The following is a 22,459-nucleotide window of genomic DNA, read 5'->3' on the forward strand; positions in this document are numbered from 1 at the left end:
GGGGAACAGTAAACGTAAGAATTATAAATATTTCTTGCTTGATGCATAAAACTCATAGACATATATGATAACTATTGAAATTGCAGTACCTCGGGATAAAAGTTTACTCACCGCCCCCGAAGGCAGTCGTGGCTATCCGGAACGAGTAGACGCTCGGTCCGGCACCATTCACGGCCGTCACCCGGAACACGTACCAAGACTCCGGGTGCAGCTCCTCCACCGTGTACCTGGACGTGGACGGTGGGATGTTGCTGGACACCTGCACCCAGTTGTCATCACCGAAGTGCTGGTACTGGATGCTGTAGGACCGGATCGGGCAACCGCCCGTCCCCCAGCTGCTCAGGACCAGGGTAATGCTGGTCGCGTTGGAGTAGGGTGCAATCTTGTCAGTCGAGGGCGGAATCGGAACTACATTTACAAACGAACATGGAATTTGGCTGAAGACAAACCATGAACAAAGAACTTTTTGTTTGGCAATTTCTGAGGCTGCCCTGGAAGGAGGAACACCTTTCCCCATTGTATGTTTATAAAAATCACATTCGTGAAGACAGAAATGCTTTATATGGATGCATCAGTGTAACGAAAGCCAATGTGTAACGATGAATTCAAATGGAGGTGATCATTGCTGGGAGTATGACTTTCGGCAACAGACGATTCAAGTCAAATCTGAATCCTCAAGATTTCACAACTAGGGATGCCTGAAAGTGAGTCCTAATCACATTCATATATGCGATGAAATGATCTCTATAGTACAAGAGTCCTGTTACAAACTTTGTCTTTTCCTTGGCAAAGTTTTATATGAGTTCCTCTATCTTGCCATAACTCACTTTCCCCCAAGGTTCGGACCTCGAGCTCTTCGCTCGGTTTGCTGGCCCCAAGCTTGTTCCTAGCAACCATGAAGAACGTGTACGGTGTCCCGCAGAGGACATCGGTGACCCGGTAGCTGCGCAGCGTCGAATTGATGTCCTCTGGTGTCCAGGTTTGCTCGTGCTCCCTCTTGTAGTTCAACTGATACCCTAAACCACGACACAAGTATGTTTAAATAGGGGCAACAGATAACGCTGAGGTGATAGTTTAGGAAGATAGTGACTTCAATAACTAGGTGGTTTTTCCTTACATTAGATACTATTTTACACACTTGTTGCCTCAGACAGGACTTCATGGACTCAAACAATGTCCTTTCAAACTACGGAATGTTTTAGCGGTACGCATTCCTATTGAAATCTCCAGAGCAAAAATTCCCGTGAAGTATGCCAGCTTTGTCAACTTGGATGCTCTCTTTGTCGACAAGGGCTTGAATCTAAGCAAACAAATGGCTAAAGTGATTCTTGCCACACCTTGGTGCTGAGGTTTGTCTCTCGAAAATCTCCTCAAGTAATTCTGCACTCAGGAAAATGTGACTGATTGTAATATAAGCTCACTGAGGTCTGGTCCAAGCCAAACAAAGGCCTAGCTGTTGCTCCGTCGGAAACATGGCTCAGAAAATCTTTGGTGATATTTTTTACAGGAAGCCCATTGGCCACACGCCTTTGTACTCCTTCTTCCCAGGACTTACCAAGTATAGGACTTCCGCCATTGCCGCCTGATTTCCAGTTAATCTGAATCGAGTTGGCTGTTCGAGCACCCACCGACAAGATAGGCGCATAAGGTGGAGCTGAGTAGGAAACGATATAAAGGGACCAATCAAGTAGTAATCATGAATTTCTATCCAGAAGCTGCTTGATATGTTCTGGTGGATACTACGTTTGAAGCTTGCCAAACGCAAGCTCATATTTCTACATTTCCCTCTGTTCTGTTGAGACGCGAAACACTTGCTTTTGTACAAGTGGACTTAAAGACTTCTTAATTCAACGGAGGGAAATGGTAGAGTTCAGTGACACAGCATTCGTTGGAATCTTGTGCCGTTTTACAGAAATCCACCGGCACCGCATTGCCAATGTGCCAAGGAGGCAAACATATTCACAAAGCTTCACATAACGCAGTGTGCGCACCTGATTACTTAATTAAAGAGTTACCTTGCATGCATACTTACCAACGGAAGCCTAAACAACCGGAGGTATTAAGAAAACGTATCAACCACTGGTTGCAACACGGGCGGTTTACAAAAGTGTGCCTCCAAGAGTTTGCAATGCGTTGGCCAATCACAATTCACGAACTCAGTCGACCCAACGCACGTTTGGAAAGGGTCGACGGATTTTGCGCGTTGTGATTGGCCAACACATTGCAAACTCTTGGAAGCGCACCATTATGAATCGCCCATATTAGAAACAAAACTTTGAAACGCCTGCACCCAGGTCCCACAGGGGTCAAAGTGCCAAAATGCACATTTGTTCTGGTATATCTGGTGCTGTATTCATTGTGAGTTTCACGAATGCCGTGTAGATGAGTCTTCTGGTTTAGATTATGACCTAAGGCACATTTATCAAACCGACACTATTCTTCAATTTTAAAAGCAACAAGCAACAAATCACACAAACATTGACAACTGTTATAGCCACCCATGTCCTTTTTCTTTGGGTTTTCAGCATTACTTGTAATATGGCAGTTTACTGTGATAAGCCGAAGATTACATTTGTAGCAAAAATCTTTGGAGACGTATTGATCTGATTTTTTATAGCAAACTGTAAGACCTATTTGGTCTCTTCTCCATTAATTATGGCCAGAATGACATATTGTATTCGTGAAACTCACGACTCAACTTCCAATGTCACCGAAAGGTGCTACAAGTGCAGGGGACTAAAGACCAGTTGTTCAAAACGACGGCCATCCTTGACACCTTGTCATATATTTGGGCACCACTGAAACGAAAATCAGACGTTATGGTCCCCACTGTTCACGGTTAACTGTGTCTCTGAAGAAACAAGATGGCTATTCCTTTACAGATCTAACAGAAGCCTACACAAAACCACATTCCGCCCATAAAGCATTCACATCTAGAAAGAACTCCACCAAACTGAATTGCTAATCAGCACATACTAAGTTTTGCCACAAACAGTAAATGTTCGTCCTTTCATTTCGTCTGTGCCAAGGCACATTTGAACCTTGAAATCAATTTTATTAACATCTTAGTTGATGGTTCGTGGAAGGACAATAATAGTGCTGGATTGTCTTAATTATTTGCTTTGATTATTAAAACAACTACTGATGAAATGAAGACACAGTAAAACTATTGTCACCATTCTAGTCTATATCATGCAACACCAAAAGCTTGCATTGTAAGCAATAACCTATAGGCATGCAAAACGTTCAATTTCATGATTTATCGCAATACAAAAATGTATTTCTAACGCTCAAAGCATAGGTATCGTGCCGTGCGTCACGATGTACTTACATCCGATTGGTCGACGGACTATTGCGTGCATTACGTCATCAGGGTTACAAAATCGTTTCAGTTAATGTAAGCAAATACATGCAGATCAGGCGGGAGACAAAAAAAGAGTTTCATTCAGTTACTGACAAAACAACGGACGTGATGTCGTCACAACTTACATTTAACACTTGCCTAACAAAACACGAATTCAACTCGAACAACATAAACAACAGACCGATAACTCTGCAACAGAATTTCAAAATCTGAGGCTTTCGCCAATTTCGCACAGGAAATTACAAAGATGTTCTTTTTATTTTTAACAAATGACAGAACGTACAAACGCCAAGGTCGCTTCAACTTTGAAATAAACATATGACAAAACAACATTTTAGAACTTTCCAAACTGACATCACACACCAGGATGGACCGGTCCGGTAACATGGAAAAGAAATTCAAACAGAACACAAACACAAGCTAGAATATGATCAATCGTTCATGATTTACTAATTAAGTATCAATATAACTATCATGAACATGCAGTGCAGGGGAGGGAGTAAGGCAGCATTTTAATTAGGCCACTAGATCAACACTTTCAGGATTTTGTTTCGTTTCATAATCTCAGCAATGCAGTGTCACTGTTGGCAAGATGATATAGTGCCGCGATAATGTGCTTGAATGAATAAAAAAAAAAGAAAAACCAGTTCAGATAAAAGGTAATAGCATTGTCAGACTCTGGTGCAAGCGCAGACCCCAATCAAGATGTTAGTCATGCTCATAACCCCGTCCAAGACCAATTCGAATTACGTCTGTTCACAGGAGAATACATGTGTAGAGGTGCAATTATTTTAAATGAGCCTAATTGGCCAAGGGCTTTAGAATTCGTGTTAATGACCCAATCTTTTTTACAACTAACTTTACAATACGCGTAAGGTTAAATTTCATTTCAAAGTGAAGTGGGTCTAATTCGGACATATTCCGTATGAATGCAGAGTGCAGTCTGCAACGTTTTATTCCACAACTTCAGTATATCTCGCATGCTCTAGATTTTCAACGCAGAATGGAGTTAAATGATAAGTTCAAAGGTAAAACTCCAGTGTGAGGGAGGATATCAGTATTACTCAGCATGCAGAAGGTGTACCACTTGGAACGGGGACGAATAAACACTGTGGACAACGGGTGACTCTTGCCACGGTGAGTGTTTCTTAGATTAACATGCACACATGCGTGATGGGAAAGTATAAAGTGGCAATGAAGCCGTGCATTGTGGGGTCAACTCATTTGGGGGGAAACCAGGCAGAAAAAATAGGCTGGGTATGCATTCAGTAGGAAGACTGGGGGGGTTATACATAACCTCTTCACTCAAAATCAGAACATTTCGGGAATAAATTCCAAGGCACAATGCTGAAGTCACCCACCACCTCCAAAGAAGAGCGGCAGAAAGGCTAGGGATAGTTCAATGCGAGGTGGAACCAAACTTATGCCTAAATGGTGACCCCACACCCCAAGGGATGGAAGACTTACCCACGACGTAGAGAGCCACCGTTATTTCGTCAGGAGCTCCCCATCTGTTGGAGGCCCGGCAGGAGTAGTTACCGGCGTTCGATGGCTGAACGTTCCGGATAGACAGGGAGCCGTTGGACAGGACTTGAACGAGATCGTTCTGCTCTAATACTGATCTGTAGTTCAGAAACAGGAATGGTATTTGGTCTGTGTGTTCTTTGTTTCAAGCAGCACCTAAGATATGTACATGGCTCAAAAATGCCTTTATAATAACCAACCAACCATAACCAACTTGTCCAAAATATCTTACATTACAGCCAAGGACACATCTTAGTTTTTAATACATGAAGGGTATCCTTTTTCGCACCAAATACTGCTTAACGAACAAATGAACTACATATGAACTAACGCCAAGTTGTTTCAGGACAAGAGCCTTTGGTTTAGGAGAATGCTGTCCTTATAGCCTTAACAGTCCCCAATCCTCCGATTTCAATATGATTTTACAGGCAACCTAGGGGGTCAGGGCCGCCTGGAGTGCAATAAAAGGGTTAGCTGAAAATGTTTACTTTGTAACTCAATACTTTGGCATTTGAATGAGTGGAATGTTTTAAAGTGCCATTTGAACGAGATTCCAACAAGAACTTCAGAACAACTCCCCGCCGACAAAAACAACAAGCCCCTCGACCTGATCACCCAGTCCACTGTTGCGTTTTCGTCTATAGATTTGCAAAGCACATTAGAAATGGCTCAGCAGAAAAAAGTGACCAGCCACAATGTTGTGCTTGTGGTAGCCATTCAACTGAATTTCTCTGCTAAATAGGTAGGTAAGCGAGCCTGAGCCCCGATCAGCTCGATCAATTCACCTGTTTTTCTTCCACTCAATGACAGGAGTCGGTTCACCTACTGCCAGGCAGTCCATGGTTACATCGTCTTTCCACGTCGTGGTGATCGTCTTAGAAAAGGACATCACGCGAGCGGGAACTGCAAATGGGCAAATTATGTCAAGAGTCGATAAAGCTGATATCCAGACATGACGTGTGCTGGCTCTTTCAGTAAAAGCGGATATCATTAGATCTACCTGCGTATATCCACTGCGCGTTGTGCGCTATACTGCGTCCACAATTAATATGGCTCCTTACAGTGACACCAACATATTACAAAATACATGTAATTAAATATCATATACATCACGAGAGAAAAGAGACTATTTCCCCCTGAAATTAATTTTTGCCAAAAGAAATTTCAGAAAACAATATAACATTCGAATTCATAAGCAAGCTGTTCCTCTGGTTGTTTAAGTATGGTTAAAATAAAAACAAAACACATCCACTGGAAAGAGCACCAACAAAATCCTTTTTGGAGCGGAGAAACAACTTTCCATTACCTCTGGTCATTGGGATTTCCGTGGCAACTCGACTGGATTCCCCTTTCCCGATGACGGTCTTGCCTCGGACCCAGAAATCGTATTCGTGGTTGGTCTGGAGGTCGTTGACCAGGTAGTGATGAACATCTGGGTCAAGCTCTAACTCTCTGGTAACCTATGATACCAAGTGAGTATAATGCTTATTGGTTGTTTGTTGCTTTACGCATGCATCAGAAACTGAAATGGCGAAAAGCCCACTCAAAAAAGATATACCTTGGCATGCTGACAAGGTACACGGTCTTTAAACTGACAGGAATTAGCTCGTCATATAGGCATGTAGTTCTTCAGACTGAGAAACAGAAATCACCGATTGTTCCACTCCAAATCTTGTCAGAATGAGGATTAATTGCATGTTACTTTAGACACCCCGTAAATCTTTGTACATTTTTTTCTAAACTCAAGCAGACCTTCACAGAATTAATGATCCATCATTGAATGACCAAAGCACGCACTGACTTATGATCTAGTTCGCGTAGATGGCTGTGTCGATTATGAACCTCGAGGTTTACCAAGAAAGAGCGCAGTTTCAATGGAAGCTCCTTGGTCGAAACTGAACTTCGCTGGTTCACAACCGACTATGAAATGCACACGCTACGGTTGCATATCTACCAGCAAAATGAGCACTCCCCACCACAATGGCTCTTTTCAACCGATGAGGGGGTGTTTCGGCTCGAAGCGAATACATACAAGAATTCCGTTTCCCAGAATCCTGCGAGTACTGAAAAAAGTACACTCTCCTTCCTTTCCCCATTTCCTAGAGTGTAATGTAATATTACCCTTTAAACTGTTTCCGAGGAATATTGAGCACCTACCTCGTTTTCGCCTTCCATGAACTTCACGTAGAGGTAGTAGTGGAGTAGAATACCGTTGATGGAGAGGGGCTGTAACCAGGCAACCATGATGCTGGTGGGCGAAGCAGCATAAGCCTTGATATCTGCAGGTGCTCCAGGAACTGACACAAAAGATAAATAATTAGGTTCAAGTGTGTTGCTGCCGAAAAAGCTGGAGGTTGTGTGATTCTGAGAGGCTAGCGAAATGCTGAATCTTATACTACATTTCGGTCCAAACCACAACCCGCTTTAAATTCCACAAAGATAAGCAAACATTAATATATTTCTTACTGGTTTGTTGATATTGGCAGATGAGACAAAGTAGCATTTGATGAATGGAGTAGAAATTCAGAGCTTATTCCTGAGAGTATCTTTCGACACAACAGAAAATCTGTTTTTCAGTGTCACGGCATCAAACCGTTTCACGTTGCATGTAACCCTCATTAAGAATAATGACTGGTTTATACCCAATTCGTCGTATAAAAAATGTGCATAATCTGCATTTTTCCGAATCTGTAAGAATATAATCTTACGTTTCGCGTTGAACTGTTTGCCAAATCCTTGTGGCCTCTGCACATGCGTGCTAGATAATGGGGCATGGCCTCCCTAGTACAGAAAGTGAAACAGTGCAAGAGGGTACATCTCCGGCAACCTCAAGTATGGAGTTTTTGCCTCCGGGTCGCTAAACTTACGGTCTTCCTGCGTTCGGACGAATATAATCGGACTTCTCACTCCTTCGCCAACCCTGGTGTAGGCAACCACCTCCACGCTGTAGTTGGTGAACTTTTGCAGGTTGTAAATATGGGCATTCAGCTCCAAGGTCTCGTAGACCCGCGCGTCAGTCTCATCTAGACAAGGAAATATTACTGGTGATTGCATGGGAACAGAGGAATGTCATCGGCAGGAAATGTTCATTCTACCTATATCATGACCACTGCTTTGGTTAAAGTGCCCCCAATAGCTTTGGCGAAGAAGAGGTGCCCTTTGCACATACAGAAGTTGAAATCTAGTACTTAATCAACTGCAAGGCGACTGCAAGCGAGTTTACCTAAGATTAAGGACGCTTCTCTGTAGGTCCTGGTTTGTGAAACTGAATAGCTGCTGATTTTTTTAATTGGTATTAAGACTGAATGAAAGTTAATTGACTAGTTATTCTGATTAAAAATTAACCGAATTGCATCTTTATATAAACTTGTTCTACCTTCATCTTCTCTGACGGGTTCGTAGTAAATCCGGTAGCCTTGCAGGATACCATTGAGAGAGTCCTGGGAGGCTGGACTGTCCCACATGACCATGATGCTCGTGGGTCCAGTCGGTACGGCGTTCACAGTCCGAGGCGGCTCGCTTGGTACTAGAAGAGAACAAGTTCAAATTTCCCACAGTCCTCGCAAAAATATCAAAACTTTTCTTTGCAGTGGACGAATACCAAACCTATTTTGATATATTCTGTGAAGACACACGGTGTTGATTTGCAAGGATCGGCTCGAAGGGCTCAAAATCAGAATCAAAAACAGTGGAACAGAATCAAATGAAATCGAATCAAAGTGTATCAAAACTGTGACACTTAATCACAAACTCGAATCGGAGCAGTTAAAAAAAGGTATAGTTCAAATTCGTCAAAGGAGTCGTGAGCCGTGATTCGCTTCTCTATTTATTTCTCGCCCAGGCTGATAAATTTGAGGTGATTCTTGCATTTGATGAAATCCATTAAATCAACTTATAGATTTTTAGTTCCAAAAATGCGCATGCTGGCAAATGACCTTATCCTCTCAAACTAAAAATATTCATGCAGTAAGCTCTCACCATCTTCCAGTGTAAATATATTCCTCTCTGGAGACCATGGGCCCATGCCTTTGCGGTTGTAGCCGGCTAGCTGAATGGTATATTCCCCAAACTTCCTCAGGTGATTCAGGGTGTACGTCTCGATGTATCCAGTCTCCACCGGGATTGATATCGTCTGGAAAGGTGAGTCGCGATCCTTGTAGCGGATCTGGTAGCCCAGGAGGACGCCGTTTTGCAAATCGGCCCGTGGTTGCTGTGTCGCAGACCAAACCAACAGTTTTTAGCTGCATCCCTCAAAAGGCACGTTATGCTTCTAGTTATGCAAAACACATGCATTTGTAGACTACTGCGCTCAGAGTGGAAATACCTCATTACAAAAATGTCAGGTTTAATATTCAGAGAACAGAGAAACTAACGTGACAGACTTACTCTCCATGTGATGGTTATGGACTGTGACGTGTGGCTATCCATCTCAATATTCAACGGCGGCCCAGATGGAACTGCAAATTGATTAGAAATAAACCCACACCATACATAGACTTGCCAAAGAGAAGTACCCAAACATGTATCCGATTGAATATCTCCTTCTTGTGTCAGTATGACCACGTCTATAACAAAAAAAAAAACACTGTGGTACTTGTACCAATCGCAATAAAAAATATTCAAGGCGTGTTGATTTTATCATCTATAAATGATTTACTATAAACCTATCCTCCTATCGTATGTCATCTTGTTTAGTCATTTTTCATCCCCAAGCCTGAATAATGATCGTGTAAATTTCCTCTGCTTGTGTCTGCTTCATTTACCAATTCTGGGCCTTATCCCAAAAAGGACTAGTTTACATACACTCAGGCAGGTAGTTTTCCCTATTGGAGCTCATAATTACTACCTAAAATGTGCAATTTACAACCAGAATGTTTTCAACAGAAAGCCATAATGTGGCATTAACAAGGTGACATGAGTTAATCTGAACTGATGCGAAATAGATATCTGGCACCATAGTAAACCACAGCAGCCGATTGATTTATAACAGGCAGCAAAAGATGTTATTGTTTTCCATAGGGACGAAGCGCTACTGTGATAACCAACCTTCTTCATCCGTCGTGAACAAAATGGCCGTGCTGGCCTCGCTGATGCCGATGGCGTTGAACGCGTAGATGCGCACGTTGTACGTGTTGTACGGGTGCAGCTTGGCTATAGTCCACAGGTATCTGGTGACGTTGGCTGGAACATGCGCAGTGGGGAGTCCACCTTGCCAGGCATCTGCAAACATGGAAAATTCGGGAACAATCAATACTGTTTCATTTGTGGGAATTTTTTAAGAAGTGTGTAGTGCACAGGCGTCAGCCCACCTCTGTGGACTGGCTAACGAAATGAATGAGATGTCAGTTAAGAAGGTTTAGTATCTTACTGTAATAATATATTAAAAGTGACCTAAATCAAAGGTTTTGATTGCCCGTCATGAAAGCCTTTTCCAGTAAAGCACGTTAGAGTGTAAGCAACCCAAGATATCATGCTCGTTGTGCCCGCCCACGGTAGTATTATTCTTTCTTTCTCCGAGGCCTACAGCGCGTTGTGACTCCAATTGGCTTCTTACAATGCATCCCACGCAGTGCAAACAGTTTCAGAACAAGGACCGGACCCTACCACTGCCGTTCTTGTACTCCAGCGTGAAACCAGTCAGGGGGCTGTTGCCGTCGAATTCCGGTCGCCAACCTAGCGTGGCACTGCGGCTCGTGATGGCCAAAGCGCTAAGATTGCTTGGCGGCTCTGGTGGCTCTGCAAAATATAAACCCACAAGTAAATACCGGATGTGTGTACCAATCAGACACTTTTTTTTTCTTTTATATATTCTTGGAAAAAAATGGAGAGCACAAATGGGCGATATTGAGGTTTGGACAAGAGGTATGTTTGGACTCAGAAAGGGTTTACTATAGAGGCTATGTTTGCGGTCACACGGTCAAAAATCCGTTCTTCAACGGAATGCTGGATACGAAGTCCTTTTGCGTCACTCAGCTAAGAACCTTACCAAGAACCCACAAGCGGGTCGTCCTCTCGTCCGTCCCGTACGCGTTCTCGGCGTGGCAGGTGTAGACGGCACTGTCCTCCCGGCCTACCCCGAACAGGCTCAGCACGGATCGTAACGAGTTCCGCGCCGCGACGTTCTGGATCTCGAATTTCCCCTCCAGCTCCAGCCGCGTGTAGAGGACGCCGTCCTTGCGCCATTGGATCTCCAGGGGGTCGTGGCCGGTCGCAAGGCAGTTGATATGGACGTCTTGGCCCGCGTCCAAGGTGATGTTCTCCTCGTGGTCGTCGAACCTCGCTGGGACTGGTAGAAGAATTGTGTCTGGACATTTTAGCACGGTTCTCATTCAATCAAAAGTTCTTAACAGAGCCTTATTTTACGAGTCCCGTAGGTATTCTGAGGTAGCATAAGTGTTAAAAGTTTCAAATTTCTAAGGACATTGTCCTTTGAGGAAAGCATTAAATTATATCCCAACAGTAAAGACACAGATGTAGGAATTTCACCTGCCATCCGAAAACAAAACCTACGGTAGCCAGAATTCTTTTGTAACATCTTTGCAACATGTTATTCTGTAACTTCAATGACGTGAATCATCCAAACCCGACAACAGCTTTTGTGCAATGTTCTTCAGTTTGAAGTAAGTTGAAGCAAAGCTTAACTAGTACAAACATTTCTTGAAACAAAAATTCTTCTACATCAGAGATACTGGGTCGCTCGTGGATTAAAAGACGTTTATATCAAATTTTATTCTGTATAAAGAGTCTTTGTTCAGTCTTTGTTCGTTCACTTACTTTGCACTGTAAATCAAGAGGTAGAGATATGGAATTAGAGCGTGGTTGTTTTTATGTGATGAACCAGTTCTGTATTTTGTGCGAGTCCCGAATGACCTCATACGCGCTTCATTTGGGTAAGGGCATTTGGAATATCGAACTGACTCATTGGGAACTCACGGAAGACAGAGAGCTTTGCGGTCTTGCTGTCACTTCCCACGTCATTAGAGATGTGGCACAGGTAGAATCCACCATCCTCCTCTTCCACTTCCTCTATCATCATGGAACCGTTCTCTGTCACCGAGATCCTCGTGTCCTCGGGTAGGTCCATAAAGTTGGACGCTCCTGGTCCTATTTCCAAATTTCACATAAATATGATCGCAGTTATATGAATGTGTTGGAGATTATGTCACGTGTTCCCAATCAATAGAAAGTGTTTTTTTTCTCTTCAACATTGTAGCTTTTCAAGAGGGGTCAAGCATGGTGTACGACGGTGAACAATTGTTCCAATCCCACCGCTGACACCATATTAGGGTAGCAACTGCCGGTAATCAACTGATTACCCACCGGGAACAATATATCTAAGGCCATGCATATTGTAGAATCAATTAGTGAATTTCGCACTCTGAATGCATGACCAAAATGTATGACTTCCCGGCAAATGCAGATACGTTTACAAGCGTTTGTGAATTATTTTCACACAGCTCTTGAGAGGGATCGTAGCTGTCCTGAATGTTTCATTCTCAAAGTGCCGCCGAATGCATGATAGCCTTGACTGTTCTGAGCTATGTACCCCTATTTCAAGATTAAGTGACATAGTCTGCAGCCGGATTTGCAATGGAGCCAAGCCTTCTGTAGGATAAAGGCGTTGGTACCTGCTGCCTTCTTCCAGACGACTACCGGTTTGGGTTTACCGTCAGGCACGCAAGGGATGTAGACGGTGTGATTCAACACGACCGAGGTGTCCTCGGGTTGCAAGACAAATCGAGGAGGAACTGCAAAGATATCAAAGATATCACATATCAAAATGTACTATTACTTCAAAGAGTGTTTCGGGATGTGAATGCATCAGTCCTGGTTTAAGAGATGGAGTTTTCACCTATGGATACTGGATCCACCAATGGATCAAATGAATAAATATGATTGTATAATTTGATGTTTAACTGGACAATCGCAATGGCCCTTTCTAATGCCTGAAGGAATGTGTTGGTTGTTTTTTTTTTCGGAGAAACCGTCAAGGAAAGGAGGCTCCTTCCAATAGTTATCACAATGCTTCCCGCCACTGACGGGGGCCGGCCACTACTATGAACAGCAAGGGTTAGCGTCTAAGGGGTCTCTGACAACGGCGTGCTGGAGTTTGGGGGAGTTTGGGGGAATGGGGAAGGGTGGAGGGATGACTTGCCCATCCATGAAACTTCGAAAATCGGGGTGAGGGATGACACCATTTGACTCTAAATAGAAGTCGATGTTCATTGATATGGATGTACATTAAACATGCATTACATTCATGCAGAATCTATCTTACATCAGAAAGGCATAGGACTCTATTTATCGCTTTTTAAAAGTTATTTTCCTTTTTGAACGATACTGGATGCATTTCAGCCGTTTGGAAGTCCAAAAAAGTCTTCACAATTCGTTTTATATTTTGCTCACCACAAAAATGTGTGCGTGGGGGGTTGATTTAATAGGGCCCATCGCCCTCAAAATGTGGGGGTATATACCCCCCCTATGATTTACGCCCACTGGGTCTCTGGATTTCGTTTACATTTATTAATATACCTGTACACGAAGTGGGCCAACATCAGCAGAGAACTCACCCAAAACAACAAGCTCTGTGGTGTAGTTCACAGTAGCAACCATATTACTCGCTACGCAGGTGTAGTTCCCGTCGTGCACGGGTGATGCATCGAGTATCAGCAGGGAGCTGCTGAAAGCCGTCTGGCTTTGAGTAATTCCGATGCCGGGGGGAATCGGCTCGCCGTCCTTCAGCCACGAAATAGTTATCGGCACATCGCCCCTCGGGATGGTGCACAAGAGTTGGGTCCTCTGGCCTTGTGGTAAGGGTGGAGTCGAGAAGGGGGCGATCTCAGGCGGAACTGAGAGAATAAAAAGTTTTTTTTTTCATTTTCAGTGCGCCGAAATGGGCAAAGCCTAATCTAGCGAATTCGATTCAGCACTACACAAAGGCTAAAAAATTCAACACTGAATGAGTTACAGCAATCTCTTCCTTTGGAGTGCGAGTCCTGCATGAGAGTGCAGAATGAATGCCTGCTATACTTTAAATTAATTCTGTTTGGCTTTTTCTATTAATTCTAGTGAATTAAGCAGGATAAGAGGAAAAGATTTTGGATAACACATTTTTGTACATATTCATGTCAGGTAACTACTTCTCAACTATCAAACGGAGCGTGCTTATCAGTGGTTATCTCAAACTTACAGAGAGCAGAGTAAGCACAGGCTAAAAACTGTTGAGGGGTATGAAAAAAGAGAAATCATGCGGAGTGCTGACATCTTGCGGGCGTTTTACAGTATTTTGAGTTTATGGAGTAGACTTACTGTGCACAGCAAGCGTGAATTTCTGGGAGTGGGTCAACTGTTGCTGGTTGCGTGCCGTGCAGACGTACTCCCCCTCGTCCCGGCCTTGCTCCACCCTCCGTATCACAAGGGTCCCGTCGGGGTGCACCGTCTGCCGGATGTTAGTTGGCAGCGTCAGGCCCCTCTTGGACCAGGTAATGGACTGAATCGGGTAGCCCACTACGCGGCAATGCACGGTCAGATCGCGGTCGGCAACTGCGGTGATGTTGGGCAGGGGACGGACAAAAGGTGGGCCTGGTGGGAAAACGAATCACTCCTGTTATAAGTTTCATCTTGTTTATCAAAATGTTCTGCTATTCGCAATGATACGTCATTTTGGATGTTCACGTCTTAGTTGTGACATGAGTATCTAAATTGTTGGAGCCAAAATGGTGGATTATACTGTACTGCACCTATAATGAACGGCGATTTTGGTTCCAAAGTCGGAAGTTGGCGCTACTCTCTCTTTACAGCTCTGACTCGAATAAAGCCAGGGGAGGAACCAACAGAAAACGACAAATCAGAAGGGTCTGTTTGACAATGAAATTCGTCTTGAGGCGAAGCGGGAATTCTACCAGGAAAGGTTCTCCATGTTTGATGCGGCATCCTCCAGTTTGTACATCTGTAACTGTTGACTTTTTAAATTGCACGGCAAAGGCACGTGCAGTTGTGCTTGTAAGCTTTTAGTGCAACGGAGGGAGCTAACAATACTCGAATGGCAGTGACGTAGCCGGGACAACTGTCCCCGTGGGAACTCTTCCCTGTGAGAAGAGCCGGCCATCTAGCCAAGGGAGACAAGGGGGAAACTGCACCTCCATGGAAACTTTTTCCCTCCCCTTCCCTCCCCCCCCCACGGGAGGTTTGCTCTGCTACTACTCATTACTGGCCTTGACAGTTGACTTATGTCAAAATGTGTAAAGCCTTGTTGATGTTGTTAGCCTACAGCGATGAAGTGCATGAACACAGTCTGGTGTTAATATTGGTGTACCTATTTGATATCTGTGCTTCGTGCAAAATTAATTTCAAAAAGGAGATGAAGCTGTTGGCGCTCGTGGGCCTCTGAGTAGATGGGCGGAGACATCACTGAGCACTGTGCGTTGACCGGTAACAATGCCACTGGATGCTAGCTCATAACGTGAAAAAAAAGATATCTCCTTGACTCCTACTCATAAATTTTGAAAATTGGCCTTTTACACCGCATGTAGGAGCCCTGTACTATTGCAATAATTGCGTTTTGTGTGACTCAGTATGCCACATAGGCGAGTACCGAAAAAGCCACATGTGGTTATCTCGCAAACGTGCTATCGATCCTTGAGATAATCCCCGTGTAACACTTAACGCCGGGAGAAAAGCCTATTAAACCATCATTTGCATACAGCTGTACGCATGCACGAATTCAACCGCAGGTTAACTACCAACATATTTGCACAGCATAAACACAGTTAAATTGCAAAATGATTATCGCAGGGTGTTGTAATTAGACACTGTAGCACCCGTGCCGCCATAATAATTTCCCAACAATAGTTGTCAGATTTTCAAAAGGTTCTTGCCTTCAAAAATGTCATTAAGTCTACCGTATTGGCTTCGGCGGAGAACAATGTGCACCATACGGTTACATTCACTTATCAAGTATGCACGTGCGTCGTTGATCAGCGCCGCAACAAGTAAGTTATTAATTAAATTGTTTCGGCAATACAAAGACGGGGAATTGTGAATAATACCACACACATTACGGGCTTCTGTGTCTGTCGAGTTGATTGCCTTTGCAATCATATTATCCTAACGGCCATAACGCAGTTAGAATTCTCGTCCATATGCCACTGTTACCTTTTAAAACTAAACTACAAGATAAAGCGGTTTTTACAACGCACCAGGGGCTCCCATGGTGTTGTTTCAAAGCGTTTGGGAGACTACAACGAAAATCTGTGTATATTTCTTGAAGTTTTACCCAAAGCATTTCTCACTGTGAACAGTTCAGCCACCTACCATAGCACTTTGACGGTCAAATAAAACCATCCAAATCTGCACAAAACTCTTTATCGCCCAACTATCTAGCAATTTGTCTGAATAGTAAAAATATTCCAAATAAAAAAGCCAACAATTCTTAGTAAATAAATAGGCAGCAGAACGATGCTGAATGGGCAAAGGAAGGACATAATGAACCCCTTGTGTTTATCTCCTTTGTACTATGCCTCATTCAGTGCAATTAAATTTCACTTTGTTTTCGCCGAATAAGTTCAATATGAAGCAGCATATGCTGGGAGACAGGACCCATTGTCAATGAATATCAAATAAAGTAGTTCTGGGTATTACTGGGAACACATTGCGACTTTTTAATTTATTGATGTCATCCCATTGTTCCGGAAAGCTGTTTCGTAAAGAGCGATCCAGTGACAAGAATAAGGAGCCATTACTGCGTTGTCCGTACGCGAGTGGACATAAGAGATGCACACTGAATGCTTCCTCATCAGCCAATGGGAGCACACTGCTAAAACCAAATTCGCGCGCTCGTCAAGCTTAGGAATGTGCCTGAGTGACGGGGACATCGCAGAATTAAGGCTTTGAAAGAAGAAAAAAAGTTTGAGTAATCCTCTTTAATGGCTTCACTTTGTTTCTTCATCGTTTGGATATCAAAGGCAAAGAACACAAACCTATAACAAAAATATGGTCTTCATGGCTCGCTACACCAATCTCGCTGGTTGCCTCGCAACGGTACAGCCCGCCATCTATCGTCCGTAAGCCGGTGATGTTCAAGTAGCTCACCACGTCCCCGTCAGCGTTGATGACGTCATTGTTGGCGTACCTGCTGATTGGCGGAATGGGCGCGTCGTCACGATACCACGTGACCTCAGGGGTAGGGTTTCCTGCAACTGTGCATGACAATTGGAGGTTGGGCCCCGGCTGAAGGGTCTCGTTGGTGAAGTGGTCGAGCAGGATTGGCTTGGCGGCTGTAATTGTGAGGAAATCATTTCATAAAAATATCACTAGTAATTATACTCCTGCAAAGGGTCCACTCCATTGCATATTGAGAAAATTATGGGAGAAATTCATGCTTTAGTAAAAAAAATAGTCATTGCATTAATGTCAGAGACATTCCAAGGTATGCACGGGCGTAATGAATAAGGTTTTGAACAAATTCATCATTTAGAATAAAACAAGCATTTAAGATTGTTAGGGGGTTGAAGCAGTACAAAGAAATAAAAATATTAGTTTTGACTGCTCAGCCAAATAATGCATTAGTCAGTCCACTGCAAGGAGTGCACAAGTCTAAACAGTTAGAAGTCGTGATTTAAATGCACCCAATGGTGCGATATAAATATGTTGGTTATTTGTGAAACAAAGAATCTCACCAGAATATAGGTAAATGGTATTTTGACCAACATTTAGCAGAATATCTTTAAAAGTAGGATCGATTTGTGCAATGGTTTTCACAAAACCTGAAATGGCAACTTTATGACTTCATAAGGAAATCTAAATTAACCCTTGGGCCCGGATTTTAAAAAGGGGTCCTTTAAGTAAAAGATTATGTCAACATGGAATATTTCAGTCAAAGAGCTGGAAAATAGCACCAAAAGCAATACAATCAAAAGCACAAAGTTTCAAGGGGACATTTCTTACTTTAAGAAAGGACGATTATTAAGAGGCAAACTTATTTCATTAAAAAAAATGTATACAATACTATTGTACTTAAAATGTTGTTAGTTGATGGTTGGGCCTAGTGTGTTAGTGTCAATGTTTATAAATCTGAAAACCACTCATACATGTTCAAAATAGACCTTTCGATTAAATGCAATATTTGACAAAGCACTACGCTGTCACGCGTTCAGATGCAAATTACGTGACGTCATTATGGGTTATAAGCTGTGCGTCTCAAGTGAAACCACCATGCATATTTTACCTGTTCCGTCGAGTACTTCGTTGCTCATGATGGATTCATCTGCAAAACATATTGACCAAATCGAATAGAACACCACAAGGAGACAATATGTCCGAGCGTTTACGAATTGGTTCATCTGGAACCCCATAAAGGATGGCTTAGTATTACCGAGCGTCGAAAACACCACCAAACTAGTCCTTGGATTGTGACACAAATTGCGGAGGATGGCACTTAAGAAGTGTGTACGCATGTGCCCAACGGGATTACTAATATCTCTATTGCACTTTGGTGGCTTTGCCATCTGTCCAGCTTTCATTAGGAGTTGCACGCCTGAAAGCCGAGCCGTGGGGGCAGCTCTGATTGGCCCAGCGTGATGTGGAAGCCACCTGGGACCCAATCAGAGGCGGTGTTAGATTTCACTCGGCTGGCATACGTGCGCGTGCCACAGGGGTTGCGAATTACAGTACATACACAGGTCATTACGGCGATGTGGTTTTAAAGTGTTCCGGTCTTGTTCTGAGGGCTGACTTCGATTTCCTATTTGCTTTCTTGCTCGGGAAAGCCCTCAGTCTCAGCTACACTCTAGCTTGGATCACCCACTTTGTTTTGTTCGTCGTGGCTCGCAGGATGTCGCCGATCGAAGTATCAGGCTATGGTGGAGAAGCCACTTTGGGCACGTGCCACATGAATGATCGCGTATCGATCCCAGATCAATATCCACCCGGCATTACAAGAACTACGTTCTTTATGGAATAGTAGTACACTTACATATAATGTATTCCCCTAATCTTCACACGGGCTAAAGGATTCTTTGTCATAACGAACCAACGTAATATTTACACAAGGCGATTTCTAGAGGATGTGTAGGATACTGATGGGGCAAGCTTTTGCTCGCGTCCTGTACCAATAATCTATGTTAATTGCTACCCAATTCCTCCTTCGCCAAAGTTACTAATGACTCTCATTTACGTATATTAACAAGCCGCAATGGGAAAATTAAGGCGCTGATTTCAAATTCGGTTACCCAGTTTTATTAGGCATAAGACAGTTTATTTAGATGTTCAACTGTAACAAAAAATCATCTATCTGTTGTCCATAAATCCCTACATTGTCGACTCAGATTTAATTGCAGCAAGACCGTCTTTAAATCGGACTACATATCAAAAAAAAAAAGAAGAGATCGATGTGAATGAATTAATAAGTCGAACAGAACAGCTTCGCCTTTTCAAAACAAGGTATACGTTTGGTAATCGTAAAAAGGGCATTACGAGTTGAATAATAAAGACAGAACTAATGCCAGCCGAAGTTTCTCTTTGACAAATATCACTTGCTTACTCTATCTCAAACAAAAGGGGAGGGGTCTGGTAACACGCCTTCAAATAAGTGCAATTCTCCTTACCACCCATTGACAGCTGCATGGTTGCCTCTTTGGTCTCCCAGCTATTGCTGGCCACGCACTGGTACATGCCCCGGTCTCCACGGGTCATGTCCGACACTTCCAGCGTGCCGTTGTCGAAGATGGTCACCCGGTCGTCGCCGTCCAGTGGCTGGGCGTTCTTGTACCAAGTCACCCGTTCGATAGGGTAGCCGCTGACCGTGCAGTTGAAATTGGCGAAGGCGCCGACGTCTACGCTGCGACGCTGTGGGTAGAAGTACACAGCCAGGGGCTCTGACGAGCACACGAGGAGGAAAAACGAAAGCCTTCAGAGGTTGTGAAGACATTTTATTTTAGATTTCTCAGAATGTGCTTGGGGTAGCTTTACATCACCTCAACATTCCATAACGGTTAATTATAGTTAATAATTAGTTACCTAAGGAGCGCTCTACAGACCGTCCATAATCCCATTATGGACACCTGCCGCATTACCATGGATCTTGTATTTTGAAGCTAGATCATGATATAAGTAAAGAGAGGGCATGCGGTTACACCATGTGGATAAATCCTTTTTGGAGGATGTATGTTTCTGATAGGAAATTGAATGTGAACTCGACATTTCGACCGGTTTGCTCTGGTCTTCGTCCTGGTCTTTGACTCCACTCCTGAGGATTAGGCGCGCGCGGTGGCTGTGGGCGTACGAAGAAATGCAGATGAGACTGGGAGATTGGGAAATTACTTTGACTTGCCGCTTTTGCGCAAGAGATAGGTGAGTGGTGCAACCATTATACACGTACGTCGAGCCCATGGAATTGGATATAGTATCCAACTCTATGGTCGAGCCATGAATGAGGACGATGGAGAGGTATCCACGGTCAGTACATGTACATACGCAACCTCGTTCTCATTGGTAAGATCTTGCAGCGCCATACCCTGTTTCCTAGCATGACTTGAGTGATCGCACGCAGCCAATATATGTAGTCGACGTTGTTAGGAACTCAGCACACCCATAAAAGTGAACAAAACGGGACTTACTGCGCATACATTCGGGTGCTAGATCGGGTCGCTCGGCAGTGTTCGGTTAATGCCCGGATATCCGAACATGCCGGATAAATGCGACCGTTACACCGGAAAGGTCACGTTCTATACTTTCAAATGTTTCAAATCAATCAGTCGTTATTATTCTAAACACTACACAGTTATGCTGGTGTATAGTCACGCTACATACCAAATGTCAGTCTGTTCTGTCGTAATAACCCTTGCTCGAGAGAATTTGAAGTAATAAGTAATACTGATTGACCCATGTTTGTACTGTGACGAGAAAAAGCTGAGCCGTGTTCAGTCTGACCATATGTTGGGGTGAATATTTGCGTTGCTGCTTGTTAAGACTGATCTCAGGCACTTTTTGCGAGTGGATAAGTGCCTCAGGTATGGCACGTTGGTTGATGATGATAGGAACATTCGGAGTGACCATCGGCAGGTTTGGCACGGGAACTGTGACCGCATCATCAGCATTAAAAGTGTTTATGGCGTATGATTTCCGAGTGGTTAGGGCTCTTCCGGAAACCTGACAGATAACATTTCATGGCACTGTCCCTGGGCAACAATTGACATGAGAAATATCAATAAAATGAGTTCCCTTTGACTGGATTCCTCTCAGCTCCTCTACATTTGTGTTCATTTAAAGCAATTTTGGGGAGAAGGTGTCTCTTTAAAAAGCTCATAGAGATTGTGTTTCATTGAATCGGCATACAAAATGAACAAAATTGCGGAACCTGCTCTTTTTTAAAAAAAATTAGCCTTTCAAAGGGGACTTCGAAGCATTTTCAAGACAGAAGCTATTTTACATTCGTTTCTGATATAAATGGAAGGAAATGCCAGGTCCAGTTCAAAAATTGTACTCGATTCTCTGGGTGCAGTTGCGTCAGAGGTAACGATGACAGATTCCTGCCACGTTACCACAAAGCGTGCGCAAATTGAAAATGAAAGCCCACGCCAAAAAGACGACCATTTCTCATAGGTAACATTGTGGTTGCAGTGAGGCGGGCTCAAAGTAAAAGCACACATTACATGAGCCACTTATTTCAACAACACATGCCCCAATTGAAGTGCGTCTAAGGTCATTCAGGACTAGCAATACGCGCGCGAAGTCTGCCCTGTCGACTCGGGCGCGTACTCGTTCCCGAATGACCTTGCTTTGAAATACAGAAATTTACGAAAATGTCAATCCGGTGAGCTTACCACGAACGGTAAGATGGCGACTAGCAGTCACGCTACCGGAGTCGCTGGTTGCCTCACACTCGTAAACCCCGTCATCCTCTAGCCGCACCCTGTTAATCAGCAGGTTGCCTCCCTTCAGAGTCAAGCGGTCGTCCAAGATAACTGGTTGACTGTCTTTCTTCCAGTGGTAAGTGGGGATTGGGTAGCCGCTGGCCACGCACGGCAACTCCACCGCGTCCCCGACTTTGCCCACGTACTCTCGCCGGCTGTTTATCATCTCGGGAACTGTGTTCGTGGGATCTGGGCAGTGGAAAATCCCGAAAATGAAACCTACAATTTCTCACAAACTAAATGGGGGGGTTGTCTGCACTCTTGAAACGGAAACCCTGAGCAGTTCTTGACAGAGTAATTAATTCAAACAATTTGCAGACGCTCCAAACAAATTTCCAAGACTATACCGAGTGGGTAGAAGTAATGAGGGTTATTTACAAAAATCTGAAGAAGGAAAGTTGCTTTGGGGCAGCGAATGGATTAGCAAAGTTTAAGGAACGACATTTGGCTTTGCACAAGGATTGATAATGTGTTCACATACAGTGAAAGAAAGCGCATAAAAGTGGTTTGTTTCCGCGTTACGACCTTTCTTATATCATTTCAGCAACATCATAATTCAAACTAGTCGTGATTTATAAACGTTCAAGGCAAATCTAGTCGAGTTTTCATCAACTGCCTATAGACTACCGTACAATTATGTATGTAAAAGGCATTAGCGTAA

At 43.6% G+C, this 22,459-nt stretch overlaps 1 protein-coding gene across 1 annotated transcript in view; it reads right to left on the reverse strand.

Moving 5' to 3' along the window:
• The window catches only part of LOC147797661 (cell adhesion molecule DSCAM-like), a 59,704-nt gene that overhangs the window by 9,597 nt on the left and 27,648 nt on the right, over positions 1–22,459 (reverse strand). The window contains 22 exon segments of the mRNA XM_087142716.1: positions 112–408; positions 828–1,016; positions 1,556–1,654; positions 3,332–3,349; positions 4,832–4,986; positions 5,674–5,791; positions 6,195–6,348; positions 7,046–7,185; positions 7,756–7,911; positions 8,265–8,414; positions 8,867–9,098; positions 9,275–9,345; positions 9,935–10,108; positions 10,493–10,624; positions 10,875–11,174; positions 11,822–11,992; positions 12,517–12,636; positions 13,459–13,737; positions 14,198–14,470; positions 16,867–17,163; positions 19,492–19,761; positions 21,709–21,987. Coding sequence (XP_086998842.1) covers positions 112–408; positions 828–1,016; positions 1,556–1,654; positions 3,332–3,349; positions 4,832–4,986; positions 5,674–5,791; positions 6,195–6,348; positions 7,046–7,185; positions 7,756–7,911; positions 8,265–8,414; positions 8,867–9,098; positions 9,275–9,345; positions 9,935–10,108; positions 10,493–10,624; positions 10,875–11,174; positions 11,822–11,992; positions 12,517–12,636; positions 13,459–13,737; positions 14,198–14,470; positions 16,867–17,163; positions 19,492–19,761; positions 21,709–21,987 — 4,074 coding nt within the window.

Source organism: Acanthaster planci, linkage group LG10 (genome assembly GCF_054643075.1).
Source record: "Acanthaster planci isolate LZ-2023a linkage group LG10, COTS_SCS, whole genome shotgun sequence".
NCBI lineage: Eukaryota > Metazoa > Echinodermata > Asteroidea > Valvatida > Acanthasteridae > Acanthaster > Acanthaster planci.